General features: G+C 35.4%; 1 protein-coding gene across 5 annotated transcripts in view; it reads right to left on the bottom strand.

Moving 5' to 3' along the window:
* The window catches only part of LOC125844290 (DNA ligase 1), a 34,399-nt gene continuing 17,265 nt past the window's right edge, over positions 1-17,134 (bottom strand). For 2 of the 5 annotated variants that reach the window (XM_049523572.1, XM_049523573.1), the window contains exons 2-18: positions 12,440-13,028; positions 11,530-11,646; positions 11,111-11,212; positions 10,902-11,018; positions 9,555-9,785; positions 7,922-8,016; positions 6,966-7,053; positions 6,395-6,526; positions 4,602-4,714; positions 2,454-2,555; positions 2,311-2,372; positions 2,157-2,228; positions 1,991-2,064; positions 1,839-1,895; positions 812-889; positions 480-557; positions 1-370 (exon numbers count right to left, since the gene is read on the bottom strand). In XM_049523572.1, the coding sequence (XP_049379529.1) occupies positions 302-370; positions 480-557; positions 812-889; positions 1,839-1,895; positions 1,991-2,064; positions 2,157-2,228; positions 2,311-2,372; positions 2,454-2,555; positions 4,602-4,714; positions 6,395-6,526; positions 6,966-7,053; positions 7,922-8,016; positions 9,555-9,785; positions 10,902-11,018; positions 11,111-11,212; positions 11,530-11,646; positions 12,440-13,028 (2,176 nt within the window). In that variant the 3' untranslated portion in view covers positions 1-301. Of the gene's footprint in view, positions 371-479; positions 558-811; positions 890-1,838; positions 1,896-1,990; positions 2,065-2,156; positions 2,229-2,310; positions 2,373-2,453; positions 2,556-4,601; positions 4,715-6,394; positions 6,527-6,965; positions 7,054-7,921; positions 8,017-9,554; positions 9,786-10,901; positions 11,019-11,110; positions 11,213-11,529; positions 11,647-12,439; positions 13,324-17,134 lie in introns of those variants that run through there. The other 3 variants (XM_049523571.1, XM_049523574.1, XM_049523570.1) reach the window with 3 other exon arrangements.

The raw sequence follows: 17,134 nt of genomic DNA, 5'->3' as shown, positions 1-17,134 counted from the left end.
AAATAATACATACAACAAGTGTTGACACATTGACTAATAGATCAACTTTCACAAAATTGGTTTGAGGCAACTTACATCTGCAAAGGACATCAATCTGTAGTCTGTTGTACAATGGACATGATCATTCATTCAGATAAGAGATGTGAACGCGATGTTTGATCATTTTTTTTAGACGTGACACAATCTTTGAGTAGTCTTCTTCATCGTCATCCTGATCATTTTTAGACAAATCGATCTTTGATTAGTCGTCTTCATTCCCTTGCCTTCCTGATCACCTTTAGACGTGCAAGTGGTCTTTGATTTAGTCTTCATCATTGTCATCCTGATTGCTTTTTTGATTGTGTTTCTGAGCGTTATACATATCCGCTACCTGAGAAGCAAAGCATGAGGAGATTAAGAGTTCAAACCAACAAGGTCACGAGTAAATAGAATATAAACCGGCAAAAGATGAGATGACGAAAAATTTAAGAAAAGATCACCATATCTGCTGATGAGGCCTCCTCAGGCTTCTTGTCTTCTCGTACACGGCTCAGACGTGGAAATCGTAATGAAATTCCCTGTGACAGGAAAGAGTAAATGATATAATTATCCTTAACTTGCCACTAATCAACACTATATTGACATTTATTCTTCACATTAGAATAAGAGATTGTCCCAACCGTTTCGGGTTCGATATATAAAGGCACTAGTAACTTTTGTTAAATGCTTTGGCATGATAAGCCAAGCAATGAAGAACGGCTTATGCAGGCGGCAGGCGTAAAAGTGCAAGATTCAGTTTACTCATTGCATGTTATATTCAAAAGATACATACCTTCTCGGGATCCACGATACCTTGGGCAGCACGGTGGACAGGGCTGATAGTAAGATCAGCAGCTTTCACTTCCCAGACCTGATATTAACAAAGATTTATGGAGATATAATAAAATCAGTGTTATCAAGGGCAAAAAGTGTAAAAAAAAGCGTTGAGCTCGATTGAGATTTTAAGCGCAAAACGCAATTAAACCACAGCTTCAAAGAAGGTACAAATGAAGAATAAAATAAAATAGTTCATATGTAATTCAAGAATATAACACGTGTATGCACAACAATTCTATGGATAAAGAACTTGAAAATTTTGCAATTGAGTGAATATTTATGTTTATTGTTGCCTCGACAAGATAACGCCCATTGGTGCTGAGGCATTAGCCCTAGTGCCTTGGTGACTGCACTGAAGTTCCAGCTAAGCTAAGCGAAGTGCTCAGCCTGCTTTGAACCTACTTTCAGGGTCTAAACGCATCTTTCACAACACGAGATAAAATCCACAACCTATATCTACATGAAAAGGCTATTGACCCATTTTTCCACATAGAAGTTTGAAAAGGCAGAAAAATGTCAGTTCAACAGTTTATCAAATTAGAGGACCTCATAAGATCTCGAATCCTACAATGACATCCAAGGGGTACTGCTTTTAAAAGCAAACAGCTACCAAAAACAAAAAAAAAAAGGCAACAAGGCCTGTAGGGCTTGAAGTGAAACCCACCCTTTGCGGTTCCATCCAAAAGTATAACCCCAATAATAGATTCATGAGTAATCTACATACACAAATCCCTATAAGATAGTAAGGTAACACATGAAACAACTTTTTCACCAATGTCAATATCAAAAAATGCAGACGACATGGATGAAATGCTCACATTATGCACCAAAGAAGAATATAAACAGAACTACTTCCTTTCACTAATTTTAAAATTAATAAAAGTAAAAGAGAGAGAGAGAGAGAGACGCAAAAAGAAAAGAACCAGGAAAAGGATTACAAAGTTTTGAAGTAAAGCAACTGAGTGGAATGTAAAAACTATTACCTCAGTAGGTTCAAACCATACATCTGGATTGATGGTTTCAGCATACCTGTAATATGACTGCATATCACACATATGTTAAAGAGGGGCACAAGAATCCGACTAACTGAAAGCAAAGTGCTTCCACACAACTTGGGAAAGATGAAAAATGCAACCTTTGGTTTAGGAATAACTTTAGAACGAAGGCTGGAAGAGCGTTCCTCAAGCTCTACTTCAGAAAATCCAGTTCCTAACCATAAAAAAACATGGCATGTAAACACCAAGTATATAAGTAGAGGATAAATTGTTGTCACTTAGTGTTTACAGGAGTAAACAGCTTACCGATTTTACAGATGCTCTGAAACTCCTCGTTGTTGCTATCATAACAAGCTAGGAGAAAGGCTCCGTAAACACCTGTCCGAAAACGAGTGCATTAGCCAAATAAACCAAAAAATAGTAAGGCCCAATTTAACCGCGTAAAAGTAGATAAAGTTACCAGTACGTTTCCCCCGACCATGAAAAGCACCAATTGGTACCAGATCCAGTGAGTCGCCAATACTGAAACTCAAATTGGTAAGACTGAAATTTTTCCACAAGTTCAAGTAACAATATATCTAAAGAAGTACTCCTGACGCATACCTCTCCACGTAATCCTTCTTCAGTTTTAGCCAGTTATTTGACCGTTTTGAAGGCTCATATGTAGCATCTTTAGTTAGTGTTTTGATAATCAATCCCTCACAACTGCAGAAATGGACAAAATTGAAGTGATTAAAATTACTTCTCCAATTTTCCTCTACTACAAGTAAAGACAGAAGTCCTGTTTTCTTTTTTCTTTTTGGATCAAGTGTAGTGTAATACAAGATTAAATGATCTCACCTAACTGGCTAAATCAAAAAATGAATGTCTAGTCACTGCTGCAAAAATAAACATATGGAAAGTCGGCCCTTGAGAGGTAGCTATTATGGTATAAAGCTATCAATCATTCAACCAGTGAAGTGGATGAAACAACAATAAAGAGCCACACATGCTATGCTTATTGCAGGTTTTTTTTCCTTCCCTATTACCTCTTTACCCATAAGGATTAGAACACACCAAGAAGTTACTAAATAGACAGAGTAGGAAATGAGGACTTCCAAGTTATGAACTTCTATTCTGCCGTTATTTGCTTACCCTGCCCATCAATGTTATTCACACCTTAACTTCCTTCTCTGTTTCGTACTAAGTTCACCTTAACAGAGCTGGTTTATTCAACATTGGAAAGCTTACCAAATATGTCTCATGGAAGAAACATATCTTTGAATCCTAAAGTCACAGACATTTTTAAATGGACATGTTAACTGTGCATAACAAGTGAAGAAAGCAAAAGGCACTCTTTATTTACACAATTCAAATATTTTTAGTTTCGTTTATTAAGGTACCAATAGCTATTATTATTAACTCCTAAAATAATCAAAATGCAATTCACTTAGCATTTTTCCTCTCAATCCACCATCACCTTAGGCACTCGTGATAAGTATAACCAGATCTGGAACCAACTTCATACACAACGAAAGAACATCTAAAGTTTAATGATTGTACCCAAGTCCTTCCACTTTGGCAGGGTGAATGGAAAAGAGACTTGAAGAACAGAGTGAGGAGATGGAATGGATTCTTGGGTATGCTATGTATCAGTGGGACCCATGGAGTCCATCCGTCCAAAATCAAAAGGTCTCACCAGAAGTTCTGTTGGTTATGTGTGGACAATGTTGAATATCTCCAGATGATATTATTTCATGTGGATCACTACAATTTTTCCTTAAAAGTAGCAGCGGGAAAGGAGATCTCGTGTGCTGCAAGAGCAGCAATTTGGCTACAAAATAAGAAGTTGTATGTCCCTTTTGAGGTCTTCAAACAATGTCGCCAACCTTTATAGAAAACCCACTTCACAAACTTAATAAACCCTCCATAGACATATAACAGTGAAATAGTGTTGTCAAATGTGAAGAGTACGAAAAGCACCAAGATCTCCTAAAGCTTCATATGCAAACCAAAATTAGGTCACATGATTTGGTTAAGAAAGGTGCAATCGAAAAGGAAAAATTAACAACAAACAAAACAACTACTGTAATGGATAAAGAAACTGAGAAAACCTAAAATTAAGTGAAATATAGTAATTTCCTATTCCAATTAGTAACATATGTACTTCATAATGTTTCCTTAATATATTTAGTGTTGTCTTTTTCAAGACAGAGCGATGGTGTGAAGCAAGCTTTAGCACCACTTGAGTGACGCACGACACCCAACTTTTGCCCAGCGGGTTTCAGGGCACCCAATTCGTGAGCCTCAAGCGAGCTTTTAACACACAGCTGAGAGTGGAATTACACATGAAGCATCTCTCTGGATCTTTTAAAAGAGAAGACAGAGAAGGCACAAACCAAGAAAAGAACATTTCAGAAATCTCCACTTACTTGACTTTACTCCTTTAAACAAACTAAGAAACAATATTGGGTTCGAGTTCAAACCAACCAAAGGTGCAATTTTTTCTATCATAAATAACAGATAACTAATCAAGTAACAGCAGCAAAGACCAACGAACAAGAAACGTCATTTACATGAACCAGCTCTTCAATTGCATGACATAAAGCAGCTTGTGACCTACTTTACAGAGGTTATGTCACAATCATTACGAATGCATGTGAACTTCACCAAAAAGATATTTTAAAATATATAAAAACTAACAAAAAATGCATTTGAATTACCAGAAAAGCAGAAGTAGATTTCTTAGATATATCAGTATCGAACCATTACCTGCCGTTGACCGCATCTTCAAGAAATTTTGTTATTTCCTCAAGATCGTTTGAGGCTACAGCTGTAGCAAACTGGAAATATCCAGGTTCTTCTTCAAATGACTTGTAAAGATGCTGCTTGAAGCCAGAAGTCACAGTATTAGCGCTAAACTTTGTAAAGGATGTGTTCGAGCTATAAATTGATCATTCACACAATGTTAATATTGGAGAAAAGGATCTAGCTATAAATTGATAAATTGATTGTTCACACAATGTTAATATGAGAGAACAGTTTAATATATTAAGAATCCATTGAGCAAAAGCCCATTTACGTACTAAAAGTAAACATGACCAGATATCAATATGAGAGAACAGCTTAATATATTAAGAATGAGAATGAGATCTTAGGACATCACAAGCCCACCCCCTGCCAAAGAAACTAAAACCTTAAGTTCCACTTTAGAACCCTATATAAATGTTGACAAACAATCAAACCTATAGATAGGCAAGAATCTTCGTTTTTGTCAACATAAAAATCTATGCACATGGGATTAGTTGTGTTTATTACTCCAGCTCCCGATTTAGAATTAAACCTGGAAGAGCATCTAAAATTGACTGGAATAGAATACTTCATATATTTACTAATTAGAAAAAAATTGAAGATCTTAATACATAAATAGTCCTGCACATTTCATCCCCAAATAGATGTCCTTTTTAGTTAACATGGAGATTAAGTGGAGAAAAAGGTTTAACAGATCATTAATTATAGTATCAAAAGGAAAGCAGATACAGTAGATCAGAGGAAACTAGTTATCAGAGGAACTAGTTGATCTCCCAATCTGAGATTAGATCAAACAAAATGGGCCAGAAGAAAAAAAAACACAGCAAGCTTGCACCTCAGCATCTAGTTAATAAAGGCATCTGCAGATGCATATTTTCCCACACATAAACAACTTCACTATTTTCGCTAACTAAGCCATACAGTGCTCTTAATCCTGCAGTCTTCTCATGTAAATGATTATTAGCTATATCAGATTCAGGTCCATGGAAGAAAGAGAAAAATCATTCCAAATGATATGAAACACAAACAACTGCCAGATCACTGGATTTTAAGAGAGGTCAAGAGATTTGGGAAAATTGAACAAATCAGAACAAAGTTCACTTCACCTGTCCCTTTCCTATAGTGCAACCTATGAAAATAAAGGCTTACTCATGAGGGAGTGAACCTGCTTGTGTAATTTACAAGGGCCCATTGGTGGGAAGTGCAGAAGAGGTAAATGCATCAATTTCACTGAAGAGAAATCTCAAAGCAGCAGCAAGAGTTTATGAATATAGAATTCTCATGGAAATAAAAATCTGACGCAAGAAAAGGTTGAACAGATATATCAACTAAAAGTAGATGTTAAGGACCCAATTTTAAGCAGATGCAATGCTTGGTCCAAGGGGCACCAGCAAATGGGAGCTGCAAAATTTCACAAATGCATGCTTACGTTTTTCCTTTTTTGGTTGGGGCAGGGGGTGGGGGGCTAAGTATGTACATGCTGAGGTTTTTGTAACAAATTATGTCACAATGACATTTCCTCCTATCTCACATCAGCATAAGACATCAGTAAATGCTTAAAATATGTGGTTCAAGGATAAGACATTTCACTGATAGACAGTTCATTTGGTACCAATTACCATCAAGACAAATGCTACTTGGTTTCCGCAGAAGCACAAAAGGATACAAATATGCATAAGAATTCACTGGAGCAAAAGAAGAAAATATAATCATGAGAATTACAGGCAAATTTTCAACCACAAAAATGGAAGTACCTCTCTGCGAACATTAAGTTGCTCTTGAAGAAGTGGTTGTCCATTAAGATACAAGATATCAAAAGCATATATGCACACATTGACCTTGATTTCACTAATGACAACATTTTTACGAGCACGTGTAGTAAGGACCTGTCATAAACATATATCTGTAAGTATCACCTCATTTTACACCAAAATTACACATAAATGTAGCAAGATGATTCTCCAAGCAAATAATGAGCATTTATCGGAGAAGAAATATTGGCAGCTGAAGCTTGCTTGTGAAATGAACACAAGATAAAAAGACTAAAAATATAAACTTGACAGAGTTCAGACCGAACTCGCTTGATAAACTCTATATGACCTGGACAGAATAAGTTATATTATAGTTGATAAAGAGCCTAACTAGGTTATCTACTGATCCAAATATATACTGAGTTACAGCAGCATATGTGTTAATGCAATTATACATCTACTTTGCTACGGGAAGGAGTTGTTCCTGTCAAGATTTATCACCTTTGAAGCCCCAAGGATGGATCTACAAAACTACAACTGCAAAGTATATATAGACTAGGTGAAGATTGTTAACCTGAAAGGGCAGGATCTTCTGTTTCTCACGGTCGTATGCAACCAGTTCACAGTCAAGAACAAATGAAGTTGCAGAAGATTTCTTCAATCTGCAACAAATTACAAGAATTAGCTAATAGATTAGCAACAGATTTCAGTTGATGTACTACTCTGGTATATAATGTACAGATTATTGTGGAGAACACAAATCTTGTAGCAATAATTTAGATACCATATAATACATTTGCTACCAAGAATTTAATTTCGTTATCTACCAGAGATCATTATTCACAATGTAAGAAGAATAAACTAGAGAATTTTCCAGGCTCCTGTCCCAAGAAGTGTCAGAGATGTTCTGCATTTAGAACTCATAATCTAATTTTTCATAAATAACACAAGTCATGTGTTCCATAGTTGCACTTCGGAAAATGAAATAGTTGTTTAATTTTCAGAATTATTCGTGCAAGGAGCGACTAGCTTTTCAGACGTACACTATAGTTGGTTAATCGAGTCACTCAGTCATCAAGTTTGAAGTCTTGGTTTCACATATTTCTTACAAGTTGTAGTTGTCCAAAAATCCACTATCACGTAAGTCCTTGATAAATTTTGATATATTCAGATCCAATTTTACCTTTTCTCCCCAATAGCAGTCAACTAAAAAGTATTTGATCCTGGGTTTGCAAATTATAAGATTCAATTCCAGAGTCAAAGTTCCGAGCAAACACAGTGCCCTAACTCATCAACTTGATCATGCAGACTTTCCCTTCCTTTTTTTCCGATTGTTTCATGCAGATTGTCCTTTTTAAGCAGCATATTGTGAAACTATAGAGAGCCAAGCTTTTAATGTCTTCACTATAATGTAGCTAATAGCTAATAATTGGGAAGCTTTTAGCATCTGAAGAGAACATTGAGCTAAGAGGAAGTGCTTGCATACGACAACTTCAGAAACAGAAAATCGAGACAAATGGAAGTAACTACCTTGAGATAGCAGTAACAACGTCAGGAAACTTTCCAGTATTTCTTTCTGCATTTCGGCTATATATCTCAACGGAACCATCTTCCATGTAGTGTATCTAGATTTAAAAACAACAATTAACAAAAATTAAAATGCAAATAATAAATTTCTTTTAAATGGATTGAAAAGACCTGGGAAATGTTCAGAGAACAATGTTTTAGACCGACTTCAGTTCACTTTTTACATTAAGGATGCGCAACTTCGACTCCATTAATCAGAAGGTAGAGCCGGGGAGGAAAAAAGAGGGAAATAGAAGCAAAACATGAATAACTTTACTAATCGGACACTGCAATGAACATCAAACAGAGAACTCAAGGGAAGTTATCAATAGCAAGACAGAGCATGTAATGCAATAAATTAAGACTATGTATGATGTTGCAAGATCTATATCAGCTGGTTAGCCATATGTTGGTGAAAGAAGCAGGCTCATTTAGTCTCTAGAATACTTCTAAAACCAACTTTCCACCCTGTTCCAAAACATCCAGAGACTCAATATTAGAAAAAAGTAGACATCCAGGAGGCTCCAGAGAGTTTGAAAATGTAAGGGAAATAGTTTTTAGGAGGACAATTGCAGCCGAAAATTAACAAGGCAGAAAAAGACAACTAAGAATTTTTGAGGGGAGAATCCAAAGTAACTAGGATTGAAACTGAAAGTTCTGTTCATGATATTGCAAGAAAGAGAAGAGAGCAATATATGGCCCCCAGAATACGGAAACCTGTAAATCAATGAGGAAAAGGGAAACCAAGTACATTTATCCAGCAGGGCCCAGTAAAAAGGAAATTACAACCTTAATCAAGTCGGAAGACCAGCTGAGGAGAAATTTCCCCTCTCAAAAGAAAAGGAGTGCAGCAATGCTGAAAAGACAAAGCTCTAACTAACAAGAACAAGATTGGCACACCTGACTTTTCACGGGAAAAAGCATAACATATCCAAAAGAGAAAGGAAGGCGTCAAGTTCCAAGAGCTACTTAGCGAAAAAAATGAAAAGGGCTACAATGGAAAAAATAAAAGCTCTTCTAACTCTTATGGCTTTTACTACCTGCCATTTTCTCCTTCTCCAAATGGGTTCACTAGTTCCAATTCAAATGTCTACGATGAAAATGAACCTTGAATGGGAACTGAGTACATTTAAAGGTATATTACCTCTTCTTTTAGAAAATAAATAGGCCAAAATCTTTCATTGAATTGTGGCAAAGAATCTGATATGAGGAAGAATCAACTTCACATGATTCAATAGGATAAGATGTGATTTCCTTTTCTTTGTATTTTTTTGCATTAATAAAAAGCCCCTTCCTCTACTAGATATAAAACAAGATTAACCAAGAAACAAACAACTCCGTCAGCTATGATGGGAAAAGGCAAAAAGGAAATCAGCTTGCATGGAGGCAGCATGAATACTTCACCCAAAAAAAAAAAAGGTAACCATGCGACAACATTTCATTCAGTTGGGTAAATGGTTTATTCTTTCAGGAACACTTATATTTGCGTATGATTTTAGTTCCCATTCATTTTGTGTTCAGTTCCTGGAGAGAGTATATGAATTAGTAGTAATTTACTGAATTAAAATTACTAATAAGGACAAGATTATAAGAACACCTGAGCACGTTCACCATCATACTTGTATTCACATGTGAACTCCATATCTTGAAACTTATCAAGAATTTCAGATACTCCTTTGGTTGGCTTAGCTAGCATAGGTCCAACCGGAACACCAGGTGAGAAACCGCATGTTTCTGAAAGCTTCCAAACACCATCAGCTAGAAGAGCAGGGACAATTTTTTCATAAACTGGAATCACAGAGAACACTTGCTTTACAATCTTGGCGGCCTGCCAAACACAAAAGTCAAATGAAATAAGGAACCAATGAGATATGCATTCAAGAGCAATGGAAATGCAGCAACAGCTTGTCTAATGGACTTGCATCATATACAAAATGAAAAGGGATTAAAATTTGATGAATAAATTAATTGGCAAGGTAACACTGATCCACTTCTGCTAATTCTTGTAGTGGAAACAAGCTTTAAATTGTCATATATAGTCAAGCTATGCAGACCCTTTTCCCCCTTTCTGAAAGATAAAAATACTTATTGAAACTGATTAGTTTCCATCTGTCTAAGCCTTGGTGGACAGAGTTATCCGGGCTCAATTGTTGACAGGAGGTAAATTGTACCTGCTGGAATATTGAGATGCGTACATGTTGGCCCAGACACCACCATTATAAATCATACTTAGTGAAGGTGAGCCAAGTGAAGAAACTCCATCAATTTTTTTTTATATAAAATCCAACCTATAGGGGAGATAAAAGATTGTTCGTGCAACATGAAATATATTTAGTTCACTCTACAAAAACAAGTTTCCATAAAAAAATAATATTAGAATTATGAGGGCTAGATGGCGCACGGTTTAAAATTCACTAAAAATGGACTCACCCCTCTACCTTCTCATCATACACCACACTTTTATGCAGCCTTAAGAACTTGTCAAAGCACTTTGTTCTAATGGTGCCTTTGTCGAATCACTTATATTCCACCAAAAGAGTGAAATCATGGGGCTACCAGAACAGTCCTCTACATACAAGCAATTAGGCTATTCAAATCTCTGAGACAACAAACTGTCTTGTGGCAATCAGAATGCACGCCATTAGTGGCAGTCACTGGGCAATGGCACCTTTCAACTTTTGATATTAACCAGTAAGTAATGTTCCAATCATTGCAGAGGAAGAAAATACACAACAAAGGGAAAGTCGAGGTGACAACACCAAACAAAGAGAAGTGTTTTCTTTAACACCAAACAAATGCAAATGCAAATGCAAATTTTGGGGTTAAAGATTTAAGAAGGAAACAAGATACTTTTATCCCTAAATTGATAATGATATCACAGTTCATGCAAGTTCACAGAAAGGAAAATTTAATAGAAAACTCCTCCAACTAGAGAACAATGCACCTCTTCCAAAGGAGAATCTACACCTGCAGGAGGTGATGAATGCTTATCTGAGTACACAAAAGCATGAGCGATTGCGACTAACAGTGTTTGTTCAGCCAAACCAATGCGTAGCTTTGTCTGCAAGAAAGAGAAACCAACTGAACAACGGTTCAATGAGCAATGCAACAGCTAAATAGCTCCATAAGAAAAAGAAAAAAAATTCCTCTAACCTGGAGGAGACGAATCAAATATTGGGGTTCACAATCAGTGGCTGCAACAAGCAGTGATTTAATGTAATTCTTTTTCTTTTCCTGACTATCCTTTCCAGATTCCTAAAAGAAATTCCCACATAAGAAAAGACAACATAATCATAGTACAAATACTAGAAATCATACTGCAAGATCGAAAACTATATCGGGATAAAACAAAAATAAGCAACTAAAAAGAGGATCATCTGCACCACAAATAGGAGAAACTTATTTTGTAGCTTCCATGAAAAAAATCAGTTCTGTGCGCAATGCACAGAACTGACTTTGATTGAAGGCTTCTATAGGAACTTCAACTATGTGGTATGGTAGCTATGTCACTTAACATCTTAATCCCACTTCAAGAAATATCTAAAAGAAAGTGAACAATGAAACTGGAATACCTTGGCAATGATCCGAAATGTGTCAAAAACTTTGGCAACAGTCAGTGCTTCTGGTTTATGCATCAGAGGCTGTGATGAACGACTTGCTTTTGCAACAAGGCCCAAATCTCCAAGCTCCTGTGTGTTTAACAATGAAAAACAGACATTTGGACTAGTCAAAACTGAACAGGAGAAAAGTTGAATCTCCTGGATGGCAGATATTACAGGATAACCATACAAATTTCCGGTCAGTCCCTTATGTATACAATTAATCATGCCAACTATGCATGTGATCAAACACATGATTATCAAGATGCTGCTCTAAATGTGATGGTCCAATGTTAGGCTCCTAAATCAAGTACATGCCAAAGCCATGCAGCATTTGATCCCCACTAACTCCTCGTGGCCTCCATCCCCATCCCCATCCCCACCTCCACCCTCTCCAAAAAAGTCTCTCAATTTCTTCAATCTCCAAACAACATGAAAGCTGAATTTCACTTGTGTCTAGCAGACCACAAACTACTAGTTTTCTACAAATTTGAAGACAACAAAGAGAGAACAGAGGAAAAATAAAAACAGAAACAGTGACATAAAGTGTTATGTAGTCATTAATAGAATCTGACATAGTTCTGTGAACTGCACTAAAGTTGTCATGTCATATAGCTAGACATATATGACACTAGGCATTTTCTAAAGACATGGCTTAGGCAATTACACTCAATTAAGAAAAGGTTAAGTTTCACTTCTAATCTCCTCTTGGGAGCCTCTTTCACACAATGCACTGTCTTTCAATCAGACAAAATATTCAGGTCATGCTTGCGTTTCCCATTAGAACCCATAAGGAATTAGTCAAAACAACTTACACTAGACTGCATTATCAATTCAGCAATTGATCATGTTTGAAATTATTCCCGATTAACAAATGTATTACCTTGTATTGCTTCTTGATATGTGCTTCTTTAGCACCACAGGCTTCAGCAAGTGCCTTGATAATGGAAGCATCACCAATACCAAGCTCCATCCCATCGTGTGCAGCTGCAATCTTGTTAGCAGCAAGGTATACAACAGGCAACAAATCCTCAGGCGTCGTCTCAATAACAGTCCTCAACATATTAGTCACAATTTCAGTAATCACAATCCGCCCTGACTCCTTCGAAATTGCATCAAACGCCTTAACTACAAACATGAACGGCACTCTCTGACCATTCCCCCAATATACAGCCTTTTTTGGATCAAAATTCGCAGCTTTTTTCTTTATTTCCACAATGCTCTCATCTGGACTAATCATTTTCCGTTTCTTCACCACACACTCCTCACTTTTCGACTCATTAACCAAATGGGTGTCCTCAATTGGCTTCAAAATTGAATCTTGATTCCGTTTCTTCACCACCACCTCCTCACTTTTCGACTCATTGACCAAATGGGTGTCCTTAATTGGCTTCAAAACTGAATCTTGATTAACAACAGGGCTTTTACTTGAAGTTTCAACATCTGGGGTTTTACGTTTCTTGGGTGAAGAGGTTGTTTTCTTCTTGGAATTTGCCATAAGGACAGCAAACGCAGAGCGAGGAGGAGGAGGAGTAGGAGGAGAATCAGACATGGTTCTTGAATTAGGGTTTACAGAGAAGAAAAGGGGGTTGAGAGGGAACTGTTTCTTCTTGGAGAAGTGAAGAAAGATTGAAGAAGAAGGTTTAAGGGAGAAATTGTATAGAAGAGTGGTTTGAGTGAAACGATATGAACTTAAACACAACATTCAATTTGGAAAAAAATGTGCAAAGGAAGAAAGGGAAGGAAACAAGAGAGAGGTGGCGGGAAAGGAAGGAGATTGTGCATTTTTATCAAGTTTGATACGTCTAAATATATGTATTTTTATTAGAAATATACTCAAATACGAAAAAAAAAAAGAAAGGTGAGGAAGATAATCTATATATCTTGTATATATGTAATCATAAATACATGTATCTGAAATAAGTAGAGAAATACATTTTTAAAGTGAAAAGAAACTAACTTGAACAATTTGAATTAAATTAGCTTAAGATGATTAAGTGAGAAAAATTGATGAAGTAAATCAACACAATGTATGATTGATGTTTTGAAGAATTTGACCAAGTTAAAATGTTTACTTCATGTATTTTTTACTTCTAATTAATTATTAGTATATATATAATTGATTAATGCAACTCTTTCGATTCTTCTAATTATTTAAAAATGAAAAAACACACAATATTGGATTAATGTGTAAATTGTAAGGGTTTGCATTAAAGTAATACTGGTAATAATAGATAATAATATATATGATGATATGATTTAAATAAAAAAAAAACTCATGTTTAACGGCTCTGAATTATAGTTTATTACTACATATATAAGAAAAAATTATTTTCTCTATTATCTTGTATTCAAATTCTCTTTATATCATAATCCTTTCGAGATTCTCCAAGAAAATAGTTTGCAAAAAATTTGAGGTTCATCTCATCACTTTTAAATTTTTTTCTTCAAATTTTGGACTGCATTGTTAATTGTAGGATAAAAATATCTTATTTTCTTCTTTAATCGACCTAGTATAATAGAAGTATAGAATAATTTTTAAGTTGAATTATCCTTGTTGTAGATAAATTCACACATTAGTTTGGCTAAACAAAATCGCTTAGACTTGTGTGCAGTGGCGGAGCCACATTACAAGTAGGGGTTCATCTGAACCCCCTTCGGCGAAAAATTATATTACTTATACATGGTTAAAATAATTTTTTACGTATATATAGTGGATGTCAAACCCCTTTCGGCTACTTCGTGTGTTTTTTTTTCAGATTTTGAATCCCCTAATTGAAAATCCTGGCTCCGCCACTGCTTGTGTACTCACAACACAACACAAACACAGAGGGTGTGTTTGGTATGAAGGAAAATGTTTTCCATGGAAAATGTTTTCTTGGAAAACAAGTAGATTTTTGACTTATTTTCTCATGTTTGGTTGGTGAGTAGAAAATATTTTCCGGAAAAGATTTTTAGTGTTTAGTTTATGAATGAAAAATGTTTTTCAGAAATATCTTTTATTTTTACTANGTTTGAATGGCTTAGACAGAAAAACGTTGATGATGATATAGTAGTGATTGATTGCTTAATTTGAAACGGCATCCTTATATACATTTATTGCAACAGAGCGTGAAGTTTGACAAGTCTGTCTCCTTTGCCTTCTTTTTTGATATATCGTAAAATCTCATTTAGATTAAATAATTCTATCCTCTCTAGCAAACACGAAGGGTGCGTTTGGTATGAAGGAAAACATTTTCCATTTTATCCTCTCTGGCAAACATTAAGGGTGTGTTTGGTAGGAAGGAAAACATTTTCCATGGAAAATGTTTCCCTGGAAAACAAGTAAATTTTTTACTTATTTTCTCATGTTTGGTTGGTGAGTAGAAAATATTTTTCGAAAAAGAATTTTAGTGTTTGATTTATGAATGAAAGATGTCTTTAAGAAATATCTTTTATTTTTTACTAAAGTAGAAAATAATTTTTGAAATTGAAAATATTTTCTTAAAACAAACTTAAATTTATTTTTTTTGGGGGGGGGGGGGNATATCGAGGGTAGGGGTGAAAATATAAAATTTTGAAGTTGAAAATATTTTTTAAAAACAAACTTAAATTTTTTTGCGGGGGTGGGTGGGGGGGTCGAAGGTAGGGGTGAAAAAATGAAATTTTGAAGTTGAAATTATTTTTTAAAAACAAACTTAAATTTTTTTTGAGGGGGAGGTTGGTAGGGGGCTGGTAGAGGGTGGGGGTAAAAAAATAAAAAATTGAAATTAAAAATATCTTTTAAAAACAACTTTTAATATTATTTTTTTGGGGGTGGTGGTAGGGGGCAGGGGGTAGGAGTGTGGGTGGGGTAAAAAAATTGAAGTTAAAAACATTTTAAAAAAACAAGCTTTAAATTTATTTATTCATGATGGGGGTGGTTGGGAGGGGGGGCTGGTTTGAAGGTAGAGACAAAATAAATTGATTTTTTCAACAAAAAAAAATATTGTAATTTGAAGTTGAAAGTGAGTTTTGGAAAATGTTTTCCTTAAGTTTTGAAAGAAAGTCATTTTCCATAAACTTGAGGAAAATGAGTTGATTTGGAAAACATTTTCCAAAACATTTAACCCAACCAAACATGAGAAAATTGGAAAACATTTTCCTTTATACCAAACACACCCAGAGTCTTTTAAGTTTACGATCAAAATGTTATTAGTTATGTTATTATATTTAGTACTTCTTAATTTTAAATATTATAGTGGTAATTAAATACAGTAATAATTGGGGGAAAAATGGTGAAAAAACAATTTTTATTTACCTAAACCTTTCAATATGGACTTCAACCCCTAATAGAATTTCTATCCCAAAAGTGTAGATGCCCTATAAATAGGGATACATACAATTGTTGAAGAATCGGAATTTTTCTCTTTTTACTTTTTATGATATGATGGGAAATTGGTCAGATGTTCCATTGGAGCTTTTAGTTGTAATTGCTGATAAATTAAAATTGATTGAAGATTTTGTTGCTTTTAGGAGTGTATATTCCGATTGAAGATCTGCTTCCCCTAAGAAGAAATTCACCAGAATTACCCACCTTGCTTGTGCAATACATGCGTCCAAAGTTGTCACCCTCTCAAAACCCGCCATCTACCACTTGCACCACCATCCACCAACACCAACACCAACATGTGGTCCCTATCGTTATTATTATAAGCACCATTATGGATGGTTATTTGAGATTAACATAGATGGTGGCACGTGTATAATACATTCCTTTACTAGAACTTTCACTCTCCCTGAATGCAAATCTGATGACAATGAAAATGACTTAATTGTTGAGTCCGTCTTGTCATTATCCCCTTCTTTTTCTTCAAATTACGCATTGATTGTTTGTCATGAAAGATTATCATCGACAAAATTGTCTTTTTGGAGACCCTGAAAAAAAGACATATATTTTTGGCTCATAGGCTCATATTACTCGTGGAATATGAACATGTAAACAAGAGTCAAGAAGCATCCTTTAGTAGATCAAGCAATGTATCAGAAGTTATTGACAAACTATTGTATCTCAACATGACTACGCCATATATAACCATACCATATAGACATTTGGAAAAAAATAAATGCCCTATCTGAGAATATGCAAATATTAACGTCAAATATGAGAATACGCAAATTACTAATGTTCAAATATGTTAAAACTGTCAAAAGAAGAATAGTATGTCTAAGCGCATACTATGTCTAATCAGAGGTTATTTATATTGAAAAAGAACTAACATCTTAAACACCTTCTTCAATTTTGGTTCTCTCTACAATGTAGTTATGATCGGCAACCCTGGTTGCTGATTCACCTTTGCATATTGATTTACGTCCTCAATAAGTGCCATCGGGAGTAGCATGATTCACGTGCAACTTAGCTGCTGTCTGAACCAGTTCTTCCAGTTGCTGCAGTAGGTCAGTAGTTGATTGTAATTCTAACCAAATCATCTCCTTTCAGAATACTCAGGAGAGAGTCTTTGAGTATACTCAGGAGATAGTCTTTGAGTGTAATTCTAACCAAATCATCTCCTTTCAGAATACTCAGGAGATAGTCTTTGAGTGCTTGGGCCAAATCATG

The sequence above is a fragment of the Solanum stenotomum genome, chromosome 11 (genome assembly GCF_019186545.1).
Source record: "Solanum stenotomum isolate F172 chromosome 11, ASM1918654v1, whole genome shotgun sequence".
Classification (NCBI taxonomy): domain Eukaryota; kingdom Viridiplantae; phylum Streptophyta; class Magnoliopsida; order Solanales; family Solanaceae; genus Solanum; species Solanum stenotomum.
Note: the sequence above shows the minus strand (reverse complement) of the source record. Positions and strands in the feature narration are given on the sequence as shown.